This window comes from Grus americana, chromosome 8 (genome assembly GCF_028858705.1).
Source record: "Grus americana isolate bGruAme1 chromosome 8, bGruAme1.mat, whole genome shotgun sequence".
Classification (NCBI taxonomy): domain Eukaryota; kingdom Metazoa; phylum Chordata; class Aves; order Gruiformes; family Gruidae; genus Grus; species Grus americana.
The window spans coordinates 24,551,675-24,572,775 of record NC_072859.1 but is presented as its reverse complement, the minus strand read 5'-3'; the positions used below and the strand labels follow the sequence as shown (position 1 = coordinate 24,572,775).

The following is a 21,101-nucleotide window of genomic DNA, read 5'->3' as shown; positions in this document are numbered from 1 at the left end:
GCGTTCCCAGCCCACGGAGGGTGTCGGCGATGCCCTGCTGTGCTGTGGCTGCAGTTAGCGATGATCCCCGCTGCAGGAGGGAGATAGGGCTGCGGGATTGACCTGATCTCATCTGGGGACAATGGCCCTCGCGGCAGCACAGATAGCGCCAGCGTGAGCGACGCTAAGCCCACGCACCCTTCTTACTGCTCACAATGCGGCGCTGAGCTTAATTCCTCAAGATGAAGAAGATACGTGGCTGTCAGGCTGTTATTACAGCCGTGCCTGTGACACGGAGGCTCGGCTGCTTTCACTTCTGCGTTTTCCAGTGGGTTTTTGTGCTGCTCGGGTTCCCGGCTGCCTCCCTCCTGCCGGGAGCCCTGCCGGGGAAGAAGCAGGGTCCCTCTGGGCAGGCTGGGTGGGGGGAGCGGCGCTGGCTCCCAGTGACGAAGAGGCCCATGGCAACTGGGGTCTGGGGATGGAAAGGAGACGGGAGGCTGGGAGGGCTGCACTTGCCAGAGGGGAAGGGGGTTGCTGGCCAGGCCAGCCTGGACATGAGCACCCCTTTCCAAACGCCCTGACTCCTGCTGCCAACTCCATCCTTGGTGAGACAGGAATGGGGAAATGATGTTGGAGCAACCCAGGGACATGTGGGATGAGCTTACAGCCCCCGGCTCACCCCGGTATGGTGAAGGTGGCCTCCGGTGATGCCAATCTGACACGGTGCTCGGCAAACCTTGTGAAGGTTGTCACCCATACAAGGACAAGTCCTGGACATCTCTTCTTTGAGGAGCATCAGGTGGGACAGGCCAGTATGAGGATGGTTTGTGCAGGCGGTTCCAGGGGAGCTGCTGCGAGGGTGATGCGTGGGTGAGTCCGCACTGAACACAGGGAACGCAGACCCACGCCTGCCCCTGGAGCAGCCAGGCCTGGGCGAGTACAAAACGTGTGTGCACTGTGCACCGGTCTGACCCTCTGCTTCTCTCTTCCAGGCGTACAGCTTTGCCATGGGGAGTTGGCCAAAGAACGGGCTCTTAGACATGAACAAAGGACTGAACCTACAGCACATAGGGAGGCCTCACAGCGGGATAGGTGAGTGCTGCCGCCCCGCGCCCTTCCTGTCCTTGCAGCTGCTGCTCCAGGTGCGCGGGATGTGCCTCGGCTCCAGAGCTGGTGCAGGCTGGGGTGCTGAGAGCCAGCCGAAGGGCTGCGGGGTCTTTGGCTGGTGGAAGGGACGAAGATGTGTCAGAGCAGGATTGGCACCTGGGATGAGCTCTTGGTCCCTGGCACATCCCAGTGTGGCAAACACACCTGCCTGTCCCTCTGGCCAGGGAGCGCTCCCCTCCTCGGCTGCTCTGGCAGTGCTCGGGCTGGGGGTGGACGTGGGCAGCACCAGGGCTTGCATGGTGCCTGGAGCGCAGGACAGGAGTCCCCAGGCTGGACAGGATGCCCTCCCTGTTGGGCCAGTCCTCCAACTGCTCTGGATGCTGCATCTTTCCTTGGAACAGAGGCTCTGCCAGGCAGTGCAGCTTTGGGAGCTGGCTGGAAATGCACTGCAGAGTGAAGATGCATGGCCCCAGCTGGAGAACTAAATCATCATCCCATTTGCTCACACGTGTGATGAGTTTCACAGCCCCACAGCCTGCTCCAAGATAAACAACTGAGACTACCATGCACAGTGGCAGAGCTTCATGTTTCCCCTAGCTCCTCCGCACCAGGGATCAAAGTGATATGAGGAGGGAGACCTGGCCCGGAACACTGAGGCCATATATCTCCCTGCTGCTTAATGCTGGGGGTGCAGAGCTGGGGCAGCAGCAAGCTGCGGTACGGGCAGGAGCGCAGATTTACTGGGCTGTAGGCAGGGCTGTAACACAGGGCTGCATCGCTCTTGCCTGTCTTGTTTTTCTGCGGGGCGTTGGATCACCTCTTGGAGACCAGTGGTCAGGTGTTCCCTCTGCCACCCATCCCTTCATCGATGGTAACTCATGAGCATTAAAGTTTGCAAGGAGGTAAGATTTACTTGAAAAAGTCACCTGCTACTTGGGCCTTGAGAGGCTGTTTAATATTGTTTCAAGACTCTAACCATTAAACTCTCCAATCAATCCAAGTTAAGGAGATGAATTATTTAAAGCTCACCAGCTTTTAATTAGCAAGCTCCTTTTGAACTATGGATCTGGTTGCATTATCGACGGACATAGCATTAAAATTTGTTTCCTTGCCTGGGAGCAGATTTGCTTTGCTTGTGTACCATGTTGGGGGGATCACGGGGAGGGAGCAAGGACCGCAGGAGTTGTGTGTGTGTGTGTCCTGCGCTGGGGGCTTGGGCTTTTCCTTGGGTCTCCTGGGGGATGCAGGGTTGGTTTGTGCCTTGTCTTTCCTAATTTTATTTATGGCAAGAGCTCTCCGTTGCTGTCATCTCTTACTCTGACAAAACATCCCCAGCTCTGGAGTGTCATCTGTCTGCCGATGGTTTCTGCCTGTGTCTATAGCAGTGCTGTTGTCTTGCACAGGTGTCTCTGCCTGATGGAGTTCAGAGAGATGCTGTTCATGTCCCTCCCCGCTCCAATCCTTTAGGAAGGTTTTGCTTCTTAATTTCTGCCAGACTCCCTCTGTGGGGGCCCACTCCAGCTCTCCCAGTACAGGGTGAGCCACAGGCAGATTGCCCACAGAGAAGCAGCATGTCAGGGTCGAGCAGCCACGTGCAGTGCTCCGTCCCAGTGGCCAACCTGCCTTCCACACGCTGTTGGGAATGGGGTTTGCGTGGGTGCTGCGAAGGATGCCAGGCCAGCAGTGTCATGGTCTCCATCTCCCTGGCACCACCAACGGTGCACACGTGCCCTGTGTGTTTGCAGCCTGCTGGCTGCTCCATTTGGGCTGGGTCCGGAGCAGCTCTGCCCCCGGGCGTCTGTGATCCTCTGCCTGCCTGCAGAGGCAGCAGCTGCTGGCACCCCGTGCCAGTGGCTTTACCGCAGGCTGAGCCCCCAGGAGTGAGCTGGGGGCACGGCTCATTGAATGGCTTCTTCTCCTGGCCAGCTTGGGAGCCCCAGGCACAGCTGCTGCCCGCAGTGTCAGGGCTGCTGGCTTTAGGGCTTGATAACCCAGCGTCCCTCCTGGGAGAATGCTCGGAGTGATGCTGGTGTCTGGAGACATGCCTTGCCTGGCATTTTGTTAGGGCACCAGCCTCCTGGACTTTTAGCCACTTCATTTCCCAGCCTGCTGGCTTTTCAGGTCCTAGCCATGGATCAAACGTTGGCTGCAGTGACAGCCTGAGAGGTCCCCAGGCCAAGGGCCGAGGAGAGGCTGCTCACTGCAGAGGCAGGCTCAGCTGGCTTCCTTGGGTCCAGCTTTGCTGCCTTGTCCTGGAGCAAGTCTCGGTCCTCCACAGCCAAGTCCTTCCATATCGGCCACTGAGACTGGGCACATCATCTCGACTGCTGATGATCGCCCTGTGACCTGAGCAGTCCTCACCGCTCCCCTTCATGCTCTCAACTGCTTTTGCTTCAGGGCTGGGAGGAGCCATCCCTTTCCCTGCCCAGGGCTGCCCTCCCCTTCCCTCCCTGGCTGTAGGGAGCCTTGCTCCTGACACAGCCCTGCCCACTCAGCCGAATCAATGGTCCCTTCTCGAGGACTGCTGCTGGAGAAGAGAGTGGAGAATGGCGAAGCACACTGCCTGCCCACCTCTTGCTGCCTGTGGTGAGACAGGAGCTGGCCGTGGCTCTGGGGATGCTCCCATGTGGTCTAAAGCCTCCCTTCTCTTTTGTGGCTGCTCCCAGAGTGCAGCAAGGTCAAGGGAAGTTGGGGAGCTGAGAAGAGGGGTCCCCAGGGCTGCCCGAAGTGGGTGTAAGCAGGGTCAGCTCCTGACTCTCACGGCCCTCGTGGGTTGCTGATATCCAGAAGTCTGCAAACCAAAGAGGGCTAAGGAGGGAGCAGCAAAGCAATGTGTTCACCAGCCACAGAGCTTTCATGAATATCGTGCCTGCAGGAGTGCCTCTGCACGGCCCTTTTCCCAGCAGCATGGGGAACAGTCCGGGCGGATGCAGGCAGTCCTGTGAAGCCTCAGCTTGCTTATGCAGGGATGTGCAACAAGGATGTTTCCCTTCAAATCTGACAGAAAAATTGCGGTGGATGGCCACTTGTTTTTGCAAACTGTTTGCAAGGAATTTTGCCATCTCGCCTGATTGGTTGTGTATTGCTTTGTTTTCAAATCACTCTCAGATTCACTGCCTCAGCAGGTATCTGCTCCAAATCCTTGCACTTGGCATGCTCTGGGACCAGTCCTGCTCCGTGCTTCATCTCCTCTCCTTCGATTTGTTCAAAATCCATGGAGTTCAGGGTGCTCAACACCCTGCAGGTCCAAGGCTGGATTCTGGATGGGAACCTCACCTTTAGCAGCTGGTGCGTGTGGGCAGGAGGGGCTCGTGGTGGAGCACAGTGAAGTCTCACCACATGCCCAGGGACATACGGCTGTGCAAACAGCAAGTTGCTGAGCAGAGCTCACATTCTAGCTTTCATCTGGTTTCTACTCGCGAACAAGTGAGCTGCACATCTTGTTGAGGGGTTAGAAAAGCAGTTTTTGTCACCAAATACACCAAAGTGCAAAGTGTATTCGTATACACTGCCTTGGGGTGGGACGGGTAGGGGTCTGCTGCAGTTGTTTCACAGGAGAGAAGAGAAAAAGGAAGGGGGGAAATGTCAATATTTCAGCCCGCTGAGGAGTGCTGAGCAGAATAAGGAGGTTGGAAAGTCCTGCTCCAGAGAGTGAGGATGCAGAAAATCTTGGGGAGATGGGAAAGGAGCAAAAGGGGAGTGAAACCTGTTCTTTCATACCTTTTGGTATTTCAGCTCTAAGGGTTCCCTCTGGGCTGAATGTGGCCCTGAGAACCAGAGAGGACTTTTCTTTCACAGCTTCCATCTCTCCTCGAACATGGATTAAATGTGTGTCAGCCCTAGTGTGGCCTGTAGGATCTTGGGGTGAGGACCTTCTTTTTGTCAGGTGTTTTCCTGGGCCTCAAGAAAATGAAGTTGATTCTTGTCAAGAAGTTACTCATCTTACAGATGTGTGCACATTGCGGTTCTTAAAACGTGTTTGAGGCGCTGATTGCCAAAAATGAGCTGCAGCTTGTAATGGGGGTCTTGGCACTCTCACGCAAAGACCAGCATTCGCTGGGTTCTTGCATTGGGGTCTCTCTACTGAGTTTCAGAGACTGATGTAAATCAGAAGGATTAAAATCCCAAGCTTCAGTTGGGATTTAAATCAGCCAGCAGATCACGTAGATTCGGTAATTGATTTTCTTCTATTTTTGCTGTTCTTTCTTTTTTTTTTTTCACCTCTTTCCCTGAAAAAAGGTCAAGTTTTACTGACCAGCAACCGTCAAACTGAGTGCAGCTCTCCTTACCACTGCCCAGTAGTTAAATCTGGTTATTCTTTTATTCATCAAATGCCCTATATTTGCTACTATTTATTTTGATCAATTATGTAACATAATATGTCTTTAGTCTTCATTTTTAGATATTTGTTACATTAGAAAAATGGTGAATTACTGTTTGTTCTTACAGAGGTGGTGATTAAATTATTACTCTTGATTTGAGTTGTGATTCTTTTGGATAAAAATTGGAATGCCATGTTAAAGTGCCCCGCAGTAGTTTGAATTGGTTTTATTAGTAAAATCCTGTTTCCCTTGCATATAGTCAATACAGAAGGAAAAGTAAATTTCAGAATATGTTTTAGTTAAAACTACCTGGTGCGTGAAAGCGAAGCAAGAAGTGATTGGTGAGTTGAAGGAGTGTTTCTGGAAACTATCCCTTTCGAATTTTAGAATTGGCACATGTCATCCTCTCCCACCTTAGTCTATTGGTTGGTTTGTTTCCCTGACCATAGGAAAGATAAAAGGCACAGCTTCTGTTTGGTTTTGGGGTTTTTTCCAGTCATTTGTTTTTTCTCAGCTCTGAACGAGCCAGTTACTGAACTGAAAATATACCGAAAAAAGTTAAAAGTTTCCAAATCTGGAGACGTAGCTGCTGCTGGGAAAGTTTGTTTCTCATTTGTCAGCTCTGCTTCCACCTCCAGTGCACTGACTGCCCTTAAAACATGCTGTTACCACTTGCTACTGGTCTTTTTTGAATCTAATTGAGTTTAATAGAATCTTTAAAGTTTAGACTTTAGCACACAGATTATTATGATTTTAGATTAAGTTCTAAATGCCTGGTTTGGATTTTTTTTTCTTTTTTGAGGGAAGAGGGTAGCCAGGCTGCTGTGCCTCTTGCTAACGAACCTGCAGGACCCAGGAGATCTGGTCCCATCGTAGCGCCTGTCTTGACACGATGCCCTCACTGCGCTGTTTTACGCCAGCTGCCGTAATCCCATGAGCCATGAGCCTTCACACAGGGCTTCGCCATCTTCCCTGTGCCCACGGTGCCTCCGGCCAGGGCTGTGCCGTGCTCCCTCCGTGGGGATCTCTGCCGTGCCAAATGGAAAAGCCCTACCTGCCCATGCGGTGAGCAACCCAGCAAGCCACCGTGCCTTCCCGGCTCCATCTCTCTCTTTTCATTTACTGATTGGAAATCTCGGAAGGTTAGGGTGTGATATTGTTCCTGATCCAGAGCATTAATTAGGCCTCGGAAAGAAGAAGAGGAATTGCGTGTTTTTAACAGTGAGGTTAATGGGATGCTCGCAGAGTAGACAGTTTTAATGAGCTTCAACTCGATGTGCAGTGAGTTTACTCTTTGTGTTAAAAGGGTCACACTGCAGTAGTTTGATGTGGATTGTCTCCTGGCCCCCAGTGTCATAGGTGAGCGTCTGTCATAGTCCAGTCAGAGCGCATTTACTTAGTGACACGATTCTAATTAACTACCGTGAGCTGCCACCGCCGCGGGGAGCCGGGCCAGCGCCTGCCGGGGGTGCCTCCTGCCCAGCGCAGCCGTCCCTCTCCCCGCATCGCTCTGCCTGCTCGTGTCCCGGCAGTGCTGGGCTGCTCTCCGCACTGACATTGAAGGAGAGGGCAGCGAGGGCAGTGCTCGCTAAGTGCAGTGGCAGGTGGTGGGCCACCCGCCGTAATGGGTGCCTTTGGCTGTCGGCGCCGGCTCTCCCCCCAGGAGCTCACCAGGGGCTGATGAGGCTTCGCCTCGCCCTGCGAGGTGCTGGGAGCCTGTGATCCTGGCAGCTTGCAGTCCTGGGAGCTTGCTGGCTTTATTTCAGCTTCCTCTCGTTCTTCCCTGCTTTTCTTTCCCTTCTTGCGTTTTCCCGGCTCTCCCAGGGGTGCAGGGAAGCCTGCAGCCCCACAGCATCTGCAGGATCCCTGGTCACTCTTGGTGCCCACCTGCCTCCTCTTCGATGGGGCAGGAGGAGCAAGGAGATAGGGACAACATTTTGTGAAACTCCCCTCAGGTTTATTGACCACTTTCCATCCCAGCCCACATGGCCCCGGCTGGCAGAGCCAGTCCCACCCTCCCCATCCCTCCCAGGGGATGGGAGAAGCCTTGGAAAACCCCATGCGCCCCCAGAGCGGGCAAACCCTGTTCTTCGGCTCTTTGTGGGGGCACGCAGCTGGTGCCGTGCCCGGGGGCAGTGCCGTTTGCACTGTGGCATCCTTTTGCCAGGGAAAGCTGAGCACGGGGCTCACTGCTGCGGAGCAGGGCACGGGGCTGCCTCGGGGCCGCTGCCCCGCACACTCCCAAGGCAGAAGGGGAAAGACTCCAAGTTAAATAATTAAAAGAGACTTAAGTAAAAATCAACAGAAATGTCATCAAATGAGCAGTGTCATTTTGAATTAGCGCTTGTAAAGGTCAGGCGGATCCAGAACAGGTGGAGCGGCTGCGTGCCGGGTGTCGCGGCCAGGCAGCACATCCCGGCACCCAGGGAGGCAGGGTGCAGGGACCGGCCCAGCTGCGCCGGGGCACCCGCTGGACCACAGGCACGGGGACGGGGTGGCAGGCGGGTGGCAAGGGGTCCTGCCGCAAGCACCGGGCCCTGCATCCCCGAGGAGGGGTGGGGAGGGAGGGACGGCCGGAGCGGCCGGTTAGAGAACACACGTCTGTCAGAGTCCAGTCAGAGCACATTAACGCGGTGACATGATTCTAATTAACTACCGTGAGAGGTGTCACAGCTGGAAAAGCAGTGAGCGGAGACAAGCTTTTAAAAAAAGAAAAAAGCAATGTGACAGTCTTCTTTTTTTTTCCCTCTTTCTTTTTCTTTTCTTTCCCTCTTTTTTTTTTTTTTTTTTTTTTACTCTTGTGTGCTCTCTCCCCTCCATGTGGGAGTGGATCTAAAGATAATTAGGATGTCTGGCTGCCTGGGAACCTGAGCCGGGGCTCTTTTGCTTTCAGTCATTTAAGTTTTCGACATCTCTCTGAAGGGACTTGGTGGCGCAGTGGATTACTGCACGCCAGAGTGACAGAACACTCTTCTAATCGTAAACCCTTTTTAGAAAGGATTCTGCTCTCCCTTTTTCCCCGGGAGCAGCGGGGGGTATGTTCTGATCACTGCAGCTCTGTTCCCATACACGCTACAATGGGAAACTCAAGGTCTTTCAGCTGTTTCCTGCAGTTAACAAAGGAGGCACAGAAGAAAGAAAGGAAGGATGATTGAGTGTTTGTGTTGACTGCACTCACCCCTCCGTCCCACCCTGCCAAAAGTTGGTCGCTTGCCCGCCCGCTGGGTTGGGGGCACACGCGCTCGCCCGACCCCGCTGCCTGCCGGGGGCGCGATGGGTTCCTCACACCTTGCTCCTCGCCTGAGGGCTCGTGGTCCCCGGAGGGAGCAGCATTTGGAGGGGAGGCTGAGACAGGCTGCTGGGCTTCAGAGAAAAGTCAGGGTGCCACCGAGCGCTCCTCCCAGCCCCGGGGCTGGCAGCGACAGTGTCCACTCGCTTGGGATGTGCGGAAGATAGGCGTGAGCCCTTCTCTTCTGGCTGGAAGCAGTTATGCGCAGCACAGGTGTCATGCTGAAGATTTCAGAGGGATTTCTGGATTATCTGCTGTTTGCCGTGCTGTGATGCCTGGGAGGCCCAGCTGCAGATCAGGGCAGGTCCGTCTCAAGCCCCACACCTGGCTGACCCCCAGCAGGACAGCGCTGCGTCGTCCTGGAGCCGCCCTTTTGCACGACTGCTGCTGTATCCCCCTTCCTTTGGTTTCTGGTTTTAGGCTTTCCCCAAACTCATCCCACCAGTGGTGAGGACTGTCTCCCTTGGTAAGAAGAGCAGATCTGCTGTCCCTCCCTCCCAAGCCAGTTGTGATCCGCAGCCCAACACCTGGCCCAATTCCTTTCCCCAATGACAGATAAGAAACCTCCTAAATATGTTTTTCATACCACTCTAAAGTGTTGTTGGCATACTGGGAGCACGGGTAGAGGCTGATGGTTTGTATTTTGTGTGCTCTGTCTTACCAATCAGCCAGTCCCAAGCCCAGGAACGTGCAGATGTGAACTGATCTGTACTATAGAGACCCTTGCGCTGCCTCGGACCCGTCCTGCTGTTGGCTGTTTGTCCAGTCCTGTGGCTGAGCCTTGCAAAATATCACACACACACACTGCTGGGACAACCCTTGCACTGACCAAGCCCTGTCCCAGGTTGTGCTGGGTGGGTAAAACATGTTTGCAGCCTGTGTAAAAAGCAGCACTTCCCATGCACTGTGATGCATCCTCCGACACAGTGAGACACGTTAGGTGAGAGGCCTTGGAAGATCATTAACTTTCTAGGGAGCTTTTCCCATAGAAAGTAGCGATGTAAAACACTGAGTGACATTTTGATTTCCCTGTGGATTCTTTTGGTGCCTTGGTGTCTCTGTGATGTGTCCCAGACGAGGCTAAATGGTAGCGCGTCTTCCTCTACCTGTGAGGGGGGAGAGTTTCCTGTTAATGAACATAAACATCTCGATTAAGAGCACGGATTGCCTGTCCTGCTGTGTGCCAAACTCTGGTGGAAGGTGTCTTTTAACATTGTGCGGTCCCGCAACCACAATGTGTCCCCAAACCTGCCCTTCTGCACCTGCATCCCGAGGGATCGTGAGGATGCTGCTGTCCCTCTCGGGTCAGCCCTTGTCTCTGGCCTCCCTGGGCAGCGCAGGGCTGGTGGCTGTGAGCGCTGCGTTCCCCTCTGCGAGGAGGAGAGGCTCCTGCCCCGGTTCTGCCGGAGATCTGCCTTTAGGGAGAGTGGTGGCAGGTACGGAGCGAAGGCCGTGTCAGCGAGGGACGCCAGGTTTAAAGCTGCCCCGCTCCACCTAATGAGAAATGATTGCGAGGTGCAGGAGGGGAAGGGGCAGCAGCCAGCCAGAGAGACTCCACCACAATTTTACAAGTTTCCATTCCCCTGAGTTCCCTGACAAGACCCCCCTCTAAGTCTGTACAGGAATGCATAAGAATAGGATAATTAGGATGTTTCAAAGCTGCGACCCTCAGAGGAGTCCTTGGATTAATCTGTTTTTTCCCTTAAAGACATCTGTAACTACAATCTTTGTTTCTCTCCTCTTCTCCCCCCCTTCTCCTTTTCCCCCCTTGTCTGTCTCTGTATCTCCTGTCAACCCGTTGCAGACGTAAATGACAAAGAAATCAGAAAGAGAGATCAATGCAGTCCAAATTAGCACTTGGAGATAGACTGTGCTGGAGATGTCAGAGCCTGACCCCGGTTGATCTGCCAGCCTCCGCCGGTGATATTATGCAAATTGCATCCATCTGGCAGAGCCCAGCGAAGGACTAATGGGGCAGGGAGGGGGCCATGGCCGGGCGCCTTTGGGAAGGGGAGAGAGCTGGGGGTCTTTGGGGAGGGGGGTCCATGATCGGCAGGGGAGATAAGGTACTGCATTGGCTCCGTTTGCGCTCCTGGGCGGATTAAAAACCAAACTCCAGATAGGAGATAGCCAAACTTCATTTTGCTTTTTATTTTATTCCTTATTGCTACCCCCACACAACCTAGTACCAAAAAGAAGGGGAAAAAAAAAAAAATGGTTCTTGGTGCTCTTGTTTCCTGCACGTCATTACCACTGATGGCAGTTTGAGGGGAGAGACAAAGTCAGGGAAAGAAAGCAAAAAAAAAAAAAAAGCTAGCTGCTTAAAAGACTGCTGTAATAGGAGCATGGATAATAGAAATCTCAAATTACGGTGATCGCCTTGTTAAGAAGTTTGAAAATACGGCCAGATTGTCTTTAATGAGAGAAATATGGCTGTTAGTTAGTGAAGGAGGAGGGAATGGACCTTGTTTCAAGATCTGTAGCTCGCCCATCAAAGAGGCACCGGCTGTTTCATTTCAAAATCCTGCTCCTCTGCCTGATATTAAAAATAGTTGTTAAAGGCTTTGACTAGCAAGACGATTCTCTTTGGCTTCCTACTCTCTCTCCACCTCCCCTGAAAGACTTCACTAAGAGAGAACTTCTGCTTTAAAAAACAGCCAAGCAAAGAAAGAAAGAGAGGAAAGTTTTGAGCTGCGGGGTGATGCTGCCCCTGGCACCCCGGGGTGCCTGGAGGCTTCAGGCCGAGCACCGCCGGCACCGTGGCCATCCCTGCCGCGGCAGAGAGGAGCTCCCTCCGTGCCGTGCATCTGCTGTGCCGGGATCAGCTCTGCGACATAGCGCCATCGCTGCTCTCCTCCTGGCAGCCCTGACCCAGGTACAGGGCGGCAGAGGCTTTTTTGGCATCTGGACCCCCATCCTTTGCTCTCCCGGGTGCCTGGGAAGCTGCGCTTGGGCCGGGGCTGAGGCTGCGGAGAAGGGCTCTGACAGAAGCCAGGTATGGCAGCTGCCCACTGCCCCCACCTCTTGTTAAGAGCTAACGGGCACCTCTGCGCTGCTAGGCTCTGACCCGTAACTCCTGCCTCGTCGTTGCGCTGACAGTCCCCTCTTCATTCTCCCCTGAAATCAAAGGATCACATTAATTGGTTTAAGGATCGCTGCCCCGTGTCCTGAATGGCCTGTTTAAGATAACAAACTTGGAGCGTGTTAATAGCTGGTCTGATTCAGCAGAGGATGCAGGGACAAGGCGTGGATGGGGAAGATGCTGCTGGGTGGGGAAGATGGGCACCAAGGTGTCCAAAATCTCTCCGGTGCTGTGTTTTTCCCTGTCCTTACACAAATCAGTGTAATTCCCCCTCTCCCAAGTTGCTAACGTGTTGAAATCCCAGGGCAAAGGGCTCTGGCAGGAGGGGAGGGCTGTGCCAGCCCAACTGCTGCCATTTCCCACTGTGGCCTCGTTCACGTTGTGGGTCTGCAGTGGGATCAGAGGGGACCTGCTCTCCTCTTTATGCTCCACAGCATGAGGTTCTTCCCAAAGCCGCAGCCACCACTACGTAAGCTGATCCTGGCTGTGCCATTAACCACCCGAGCTCTCGTTTCTTCCCGGTCCTGCGGCAGAGCCCTGCCGTGGGCAATCCAGCTCCAGCCGGGTCCTTCAAACCCAGCGAGAGCCTGAGCAGCTCCTCCCAGCCTGGGCCCCGAACTGGGTGCTGCTGGTGTGCTGGACCTGGAGGGGAGACAGGAGAAGACGGTCATGGTCACTGCTAAGGGTGGACATGCCGGTCCACACTTCTGGGACTGAGGTGTCCAGTGCTGTGGTCTGACATGGCTGCCCTGCGTGCTCAGAGGTCTCTGAGGGGATGGCATGAAGCAGGGGCTGAAGAGCTCCTGTCAGTTTGTGGCCAGGCGGTGCCCCAGAGATGCAGCGGGATCAGGGGGCTGGGCTGCTGTGCCGGGAGGGCTACAGGAGTGTCCCGCCTCATCCCCCCGCGGCACCGAGCTGATCTTTAACCATGGAAAAACCCCTACCCAGTGATGTGATGCAAAACCCCCCAGTGCGCTGGGTAAGTTTTCCTGCTGTATTTAGCCATGCTGTTAATTACCTGCCCCTGTAACGTGCCGGGGGAGCCACCTTCCAGCCAGAGGGGCTGTCTCTGGGCAAACCTCCCTGCTGCGCCCCAGCCCCTCAGCAGCAGGCAAGGTGCTGGTGCTGCTGGTCACCCCTGCCTGCCGGGGCACGCACGTCCCCCTGCCCGCCGCCGCCTCTCAGCCTGGCGCCAGTGGGCAGGGGACCCGCGCCCCGGCACTGCCGCCTCGGGACCCTTCCCCGGGGTGAGCCCATGGCGGGTGGGACCCCCGGCCCCTTGCCCCGCGGAGGGCACAGCAGCAGCATCTTGCGGGGAAGCTGGCTCCAGCCGTTAGCTGCAGCTCCCTGGGGCCAGCTGCCCGGTACCGGGGGTACTGGGACCAGGACCCCTCTCCCGTCCTGTGTGTTTCCAACCGAGAACCAGCAATTTGGCTTTGCTTGCATGCCCAGGGGACTCAGAGCTTGGCAGCTGGGCCATCTCCAGCACCCACAAAGCCCTCTGCTAGTGCTCTCCCCCTCCAGAAGTACATATATAACAGCCGAGAGAGGCAGAGGGGGAGAGAAAGAGAGAGACAACGGCTTTGCCTCCACGCTCCCGTCCAGAGCAGTCTCCTAATGAGAAGAATATGGCTGCTAGTTAGCAGAGGGGTGTGTCCTGTAGGCTAAAATGAGATAGTTACACTGCACTGATTGAAGGTTGAGGTTAGAGGGCAGCACAATTATGTTCAGGAGATTCAAGGGCTCTGTTTGATGCGGCAGTTCTAAGCTCCCAGCCAGTGTCAGTAGTTTAGCTCAGGGTTTCTTTTTTTTTTTTTTTGTGGGCTAAAGACAGGAAGGATAAAAACTATGGGAATGAGTTGTTACTATTATTATAAAGTGGTGTGAGGTTTTTTTTTTTTAAACCGCCAGTTCACCCCCCTTTTGCTTAACTGTTTCCTGATCATTATTTTTTAAGCTACTCAGAGAGAAGAAGAGAGCATCCTCTTCCCCCGGAGAGCGGCTCTGAATTTTCTCCCAGACAGGGAAGGTGATTTTTTTTTTTGTGTCCGCTTCGGCTCAGTTCTCTGACTGTGGATCAGGAAAGCAATTAGCAGTTCAAATTATGCCAAGGCCAAATTCTTTGTCTCAAAATCGCAGGTTAAGAGTTGCAAAAGAACCTTAATTGCCTGGTGCTGAACTAGGTATTTTTTCTGTGAGCATTTCCAGTGCTTAGGGCTGTTTATGGGGGAGGCTCTTGTGTTTCAAAAGCCCTGCAGCAGCGCTGCCTTTTCCCAGAGCCTGCAGGAGTGTCCAGGCACCATAGCAGTGTCCCCAGCCTCTCCATCCTCTCTCCCACCAGCCGGCTTGCTGCTTTGCAGGCAACCATACGTCCACTCATCCATCCCAAGACAATCCTGGTCGCCATCACCCTTCTTAGCTGCCCTCTAACCCATCAGTAGCTGTGGGTGCAGCCTGCCTGCACCCTCCATCCACTGCTCGCGCTGCAGCAAGGTGAGGACCGCTCGCCTGCAACAGCAGCACGTGGCAGACCCGCGCTACCCGCGCAAGGAGGCTGTTGCTCTCTCGGCGGCAGCACCCGGCCTTCCTAGGCTGCACACGGGGCGCCAGCCTGCCCATGCCAGCCACCCCACCCCGAGGGATGAATGAAGGGGCGCCTGCTCCTCTCTCTCCTTGCTGCTCCCCAGGGCCCATCTCCCCAGTCACATTTGTGTCCCAAGCCCACACTTTGCATTGCCTTTTGATCCGAGTGACAGCCTGCTTTATTTACTCTAGTGGTTCTCAGTTTGAAATGTTAATTCCTCCCTCAAGAAAATGTCTTTTCAGGCTGAGTTGCCCATCAGCGGGGCTGGGGAGAGCGTGCTGGCATCCCCAGCCTCTGTGCAGTGCCAGGCAAGAGCCCTGTAGGTGCGGGGAGCCGTGATGCCCAGAGAGCACCTCGGTCCCTGCGGCCACAATGGCCGGGCTGTCCTGGGGACACCGCGTCGGCAGGCAGGACTGACCAGGACGGATGCATCCCTAGCATCGCAGCTCGTCCCCGTGTAGCCCGTTTGGCGCAGCGCCACGCACCGCTGCCACGGCCCCCCGTCATCCCGGCTGCAATTAGGGGTTGATGGATTGTCCCCGGGCTGGGGTCTCAGTACGGCCCCCCAAAGGGGAGGCGGCACACGCAGAGGTAGGCAGCGGCCCGCTGGGCTGCCACCGTTGAACAACAATTTCTAATCTTGATTGGAGAGGAAGGCGGCGGGCTGGGGGGGAGGAATTGGAGATAAATGTTAGCTCATTTCTTAAGTAATTAGTTACCTCCTCATCCCCATGTTGTAATTGTGAACAAGCTGTAATGTTTAATTAGTGTGTAAATGAAACCCCAATTTCATAATGGCTGCAGTGACAGCGCTAAGTGAGACAGGCACAGAAGGGGCCGCATTGTTTCAGCGGGAGATGAAGCTGTCGCCCAGCAAGCCGAGCGTCTCTGGGAGAAAATGGAAATGATAAACGAAGTGAGGCTAATTAGCAAAATCATACAGGCCCCACTGATGGTTCTCATCAAGGGGAGGTAATGAAGCGGGCGGGCCAAGCTGAGGAGGGATTAATTGGAGGCGATTCCTGCACATGCAGACACTGTAGAGCAGCTGATGCAGAGATGCAAACTTTCCTGCTTTGCTTCTCTCTCCCTTCCCCGGGACCCGGCCGTGGGGAGAGTCTGCGGGGAGCAGGGAACAGCCCTGGGAGCTGGTCCTGGAGCAGGCAGGATGCGGGTGCAGAGGGATGCTCCCTGCCTGGCAGTGTCTGGGCAGAGGCACATGGGCATCCACTGCATGGGAAGCTTGGTGCGAGGGCTCTGAAACGTCAGAGACGTCAGAGAGCCGCTGCAGGGCTGGTTTATAGCCCGAGGGGGTTATAACCCTCCCTTAGCTCCTTCAGGTTCTTCCTCTTCTGCTCACTGCATTTTGAGCATAGATGTTTGGAGAGTTAATAAGGCACCTCTGCGTGATGGGTGCTGGGGAAGGGGTGAATCCCCCTGCTGACCCTCTGGGCAGGGGTCTCTGCAGCCCTGGTGCCCGTGGCAGCATGGCGTGGCGGCCGAGCCGGAGCTCACTGCAGCAGGGAAACCCGGGGCGTCGTGGAGGTGAACTTTATCCTTTCGAGCTGTGTAAGAAATGCCATTTCTACAGCTGCTGGCGCACAACCCTGATCGTTTTCCATTACTTACTGACATTTCAGGGAGCACGTGGAGCCCCGCTCCTGGTGGGCTCAGCCCCGACTGCCCCATCTCTGCCGTGGACAGGGGCCGGCTGCCTGTGGGCTCGGCTGCCCCCGAACCTGCTCTTTAACTGCTGCCAACTCACCCACGGGGCCCTGGTAATAGCAGGAGCGAGCAAAAGCCTTGCCAAGCAGAAGAGAGGACAGCAATACCTGCCTGTCTGGGCTTGCAGGTCGTTCACAGCAGTGACAGCCCTGCACATGGATTTGTGGGACCATGAGCGGATCTTTCCTGTGTCTCAGCCTCCTTTTCTGACAAAAAAATGGCAGAGTGAGCTGTCTGCATGGGAAGTGCCAGCACCTGGGATGTCCAGCGCCTGCCCAGAGTCACTGCGTCCCTCCCTCGTGGTACCTCCGAGCCCCCCGCTGCCTCTCCTGCTGAGTAATGAGAGATTTCCCTGGGCCTCCGAGGGCTCTAAAGAGGGGCTGAGCAATATTATTTATTCAGTTGTTTACAGAAGCGTTTGATCGGGAATAGTTCTTCACTGCCAGCCTGTTGTGTATTATTCATTGCAATAATCTCTGCAGATTGTGATAAACTGTAACTGCGGCGGGGCAGCGTGTAGCTGGGCTGTACTGCCACCGCTGCCTGCACCGGCCTCTAAAATATCGGCAGCTGCAATCATAAATCTCAATTTACAAGTGGGACTATTGCACGGGGAGTTATAGTTATACTAATGATTACTTCTCTGTCTTATTTTTCATGTTGCAACAGAGTAATAAATTTTTAAGAACAGCCTGGGCAAAGCGTTAGCGAAGCCTGCACGTCCTCTCGCCACGCTGTCGGCAGAGAGCGGCATTCCTGGTCTCCCGCGGGCATCTCGCCGGCAGGGCGCCTGCCTCACTTCTAAGGAGATGACGCAAAGCGGGGGCTTCGCATCCCCACACCAGGCGAGGTGCGGTAGAAACTCCCCACAAGCACGGTGGGGCAGCAGGCTGGAGCATCGCTTCAGGGTCAGTTCTGACGTTTGCTGTCCTGAAAAAAAGACTTCAGCTCCCTGCCTCGGTTTCCCTGCTGGGAACAGGTGCTGAGCCTGGTTCTCTGATGCTGAGCTGGTCTTTCTCAGTCAAACTCAGGACATCCTGGGGCTGACAAGGCCAAGGGATGGGGATTTGATGCCTGAGAGTGGAGATGATGTTTGAGGGGTGCTTCCTGTCCCTGTAGCTCACCACCCTCCTGGCACCCAGGCTTTCCCAGAGGTGGAGGGGTGGGAGCTGCCTTTTTGCAGGTGGTGTGCCCTTGGCATGGCCACGGCATGAAAACAGGGTGACAGCTTGGATGGTCCCACCTGGAGGAAAGCCCTGCTTCTTGGGGGACAGCAAGGGTCAGCAGGGAAGGGTCTGGCTGGAGGAACCAGACCCTGCTCCCATCCCCATCTCTGATCAGTGACTCACGAGCACCCAGTGGCATCCCTCCTGGAGGAGCCCCCATGGGGCACCCCCCAAAGACCTAATCTCTTCCCGGAAGGCAGCGGTGGGACACGGGGTTCAGTGAGCATTTCCCGAGTGTTTATCACAGCTCCGAGGTCTGTGATGTGAGGCCTCTGATGGATGCCTCCATTCACAGACTTGACATTATGATGTACAGGGAGCCTAGAGACATATAGATTTTCAAAGTGGCCACTTTGAGCATAATTATAAATATCCAGCCTCTTTACATAGTGAATTGCTGCCAGGAAAAGAAGGGACCCGGGAGGGCTGAAATTCTGGCATCCCGGCTTTCTTGAGAAAGGAGCCTTGGCAGAGGTTCCCCACCCATTTTGGGGTGCCAGGAAGGGGTGGGCATTAAGGGATGATGCCTTTCCCATTCCCTACTCCCCTGACAGCTCCTCTCCCCTTCCCCTGATGCTGGCAGTGTCTCTCTCTGGGGGACATCTCCCAGGCGCTGTCTAGGGCCCTCTCCTCCCCTGCTTGTCTGCACCAGCAGACTGCAATCTGATTTTAACTGCTTCCGAGTGGCTGGCTCCCCTTCCAGATCACAGCACAGAGCGTCAGGGGCATCAGGGAGCTGGGGGCAGGCGTTCCTGGTCTCTCTGCTCAATCCATGGCCCCAGGGACACAGTGAAGGAGAGATCTTCCCCTAGCTCATGGCCAGCTCATCTCCTTCCACTTGCCTTTGGAGCATCCCAGGCCACACAGGGCTGGGGCTCGGCACGGAGGGACCAGTTTTCAGATGGGCAGAAGAAGATCCCTCCAGTGGTACGGGTGCTGGATGCAAACCTGGCAGCTGAAACCCAGGCACAGTCAGGAGTGCTCCTGCATGCCCCCTTGGGCCCAGAGGCTGCTCAAAAAAAGGCAGATGTCCCTGGAGGAAACCCATCTGTCATGGTTTCCTCTTGGGGTGGTTTGGATGGTGTCAGAGCATCACCACTTCCCTCTCCATGCCAGAGCTGGGGTGAGCGTGCTCAGGGGAGGGCGTTTGTGTGGGCAGCGATGTGTCCATCCCTGTGCACAAGTGTGTAGGCTCAAACAGGCATTGGTCATCGCCCTTCCCCAGCCTGGGACTGGGGCACACTGGAATATTGCAGGGGAAAACAAAGGGGATCTTTGAGGATTTGTGTTCTGTTTGCAAGTGGGGTCTGGAGGAGAGAAGGTCAAAGAAGAAAATTGGAGCTGGATTGAAATCAATGGCAGGTAGAGATTAGAGCGGTGCCCCAATTAACTGCAGCGGGCTGAGGGGAGGCTGAGGGAGGGCTCTAGCTCTCAAGGTTAGGACCCCCCAGTGGACCCCAGTTCTCTGTGGAGATGCGAATGCCACAGACGAACAGGGACCGTGGCCAGGGGCCTTGGGCAAGGACGCTGGGCCAAGGACTTGCTGGTGGGCAAGGGCTGGAGTAGGTGGAGGCTGCAGATGGCAGGAGGAGACCTCGGTGGTTTGGTGTTGGATTGAATCCCACTCCTTCCTTCTCTGCACACCTTGCTAGGCTCAGTCTGCCTCCCCATCCCTGTCCCAGCTCTTTGTCCTCGTTTCCTTGTCCCAGTCCCCCCCATTTCTCTGGTATCATCTCAGCTCCCCCTGCCACCAGCCCCACCAGCTCCCCGTCACCATTTCCTCCTGCTTCTCCTGCCCCCGACTCCAGCTCTTGTTGGCACAAGTGTTTCAATGAAGCAGTTTCCTCCCTCCTGCTTCCTGGGGAAGTCATCGAGCGCCTGGAGAGCTGGGTCCCCGCTCCCCGCGCAGGTGCCTGGAGCGGGTGCCAGGGGGTTTGCAGCAGCTGGAAGCAGGGGGCTGGCCCAGGGCTGGGCGTCAGCGCATGTGTGGCCGCCCCGAGGCCGCGGGTAGGGCTGGCTTTGCCCAAAGTTGGCGAGATTCCGATGGGAAATCTAAAACGCTCCCTGGCCCCAAAATTACCTTCCCAGCAGACTTCAAGGCTTTGTTCCGAAACATCTGGGCACACACAAAAAAACCCCCCCAAGAACAAGTAGTTAGAATTTAAGGGAAATAAGGACATATTTTTCATTCTTGTTGATGGCAATGTATTAATGGTTTGGGCTGGAATTTCCTGGGAAAAAAATTCAGCGTGAGTCAGACATCCAGCACGGAATATCTCAGCCGAATTGCTAAACTTTGGGGAAATCAGGGTAGGTCATGTCAGAGCAAGGGGGAGCCACCAGCCCCTCTTTTTCCCAACACACACACACGTCCCTACATGCTCCTGGGGCTGGGGCAGCCGGGAACCCGGCTCCAGTGGCCCCGGGCCCGCAGGGATCGGGCTTTTCTTTCTCCGGCAGCCCTGTGCACTGCAGCATGTTGCACATCACCTAAGGAACATTAATTAACATTGCTGGAAGATTTTAGGAAAGGTGCAATTTGAATGATCTGGCACCGCAGTCATTCAGATGCTGAGTTAATTCAATCCTTGCACACAGTGCTCCTACAGATTGTTGGCTTTAAACAAACAGCAGTGACAGATTTGTTGCTGCGGAAATGTGGTCATTAAGTCGGGAGCGTGTGTTTGACCTGAAAGCGATTGAGTGATGGATGCAAGTCATTTTAAAGCTGCAGCAGCCAAAAGGATGCTCCTTTTGGAGAGCAATCTTGCATCTGAGGAGTGTAAATAATTTAAACAAACAAGTAAAGTAAGGTGAAAGCACTACTGTTGGCCGCTCTATTGTATTACAGCACTAAATGCAAAGCGGGGCAGTGCTGCCGGCTCTGTGGCGGAGGAGAGCTCCTTTGCACGGTGCTGGCATAAAGAGGTACAAGGTGCCAGCTTTGGGGCTGTCCCCGGGGAAAAGAGGTATCAGCCGAGCTTGTGTTCAGAGTTGCTTAATAGTTACCCGTGGGAGCTGCGCACCCGTGGGTCTCCGAGTGTAGGTAGTGCGAGCACCATGGCATCCTCGAGCAACGGGGACCGAAGCAGCTGGGTGGAGGTCACCCTGATCTCCTGGAGTGTGGCACTGTCCCACTCCAGCTGCTCCTCGCATTGAGCCGAAGGTGCCCAATATTCCCTTGGCTTCCAGTCGCCCAGGTCTGGCTTGCCTGGTCCAACAAGGATGCTTTGGGGAACCAAGAGCTCAGAACGCTGTTGGGCTGCTGCTCCGTGCCAGCCTTGCTCTGAGCCATCCTCGCACTGCTATTGATGATCCTCTCACCCACGGGCTGTGAGCTGGGAGGGAGTGTTAGAGCCGCACCGGTCACGTCGCATGGGTCTGCGCCTTCCGCCGCTGGAATTGGCATCCCAGTAATGAGGCTGGTAGTTACTGTGCATTGGAAGCAGCCATTGCTTAAGCCTCAATATCTCAGCCATTTAATTTAATGGGGTTTTTTAAATACCAAAAGCAATTAAGTTCACATTGTGAGCTAATCGCCTACAAAATTTCATTTCAAAGATGCTCAGACTGTTTGTGAGGGAATTGCTGGAAAGAGACCCAAATATGCCACCGTGTCTGTCCATTTGTCCTTCTCTGCCTTCCCTCTTTCCCAACCAGAGCCAGGCAGGCTTCTCGGAAAGGAAACAATCCTGTTCTCAGCCTCCTGCTTTTCTGGCAGATTTTTCCATGGTGTGAATTTTAGGTGTGTAAGTTAAATGCCAATGATTGTTGATGGTTATAGTGC

General features: G+C 54.8%; 1 protein-coding gene across 2 annotated transcripts in view; it reads left to right on the top strand.

Annotated features, from left to right (window-relative positions):
- Positions 1-21,101, top strand: part of ERI3 (ERI1 exoribonuclease family member 3) — a 135,319-nt gene that overhangs the window by 95,391 nt on the left and 18,827 nt on the right. For both annotated transcript variants that reach the window (XM_054834007.1, XM_054834008.1), the window contains exon 7: positions 972-1,071. In XM_054834007.1, coding sequence (XP_054689982.1) covers positions 972-1,071 — 100 coding nt within the window. The remainder of the gene's footprint in view (positions 1-971; positions 1,072-21,101) is intronic.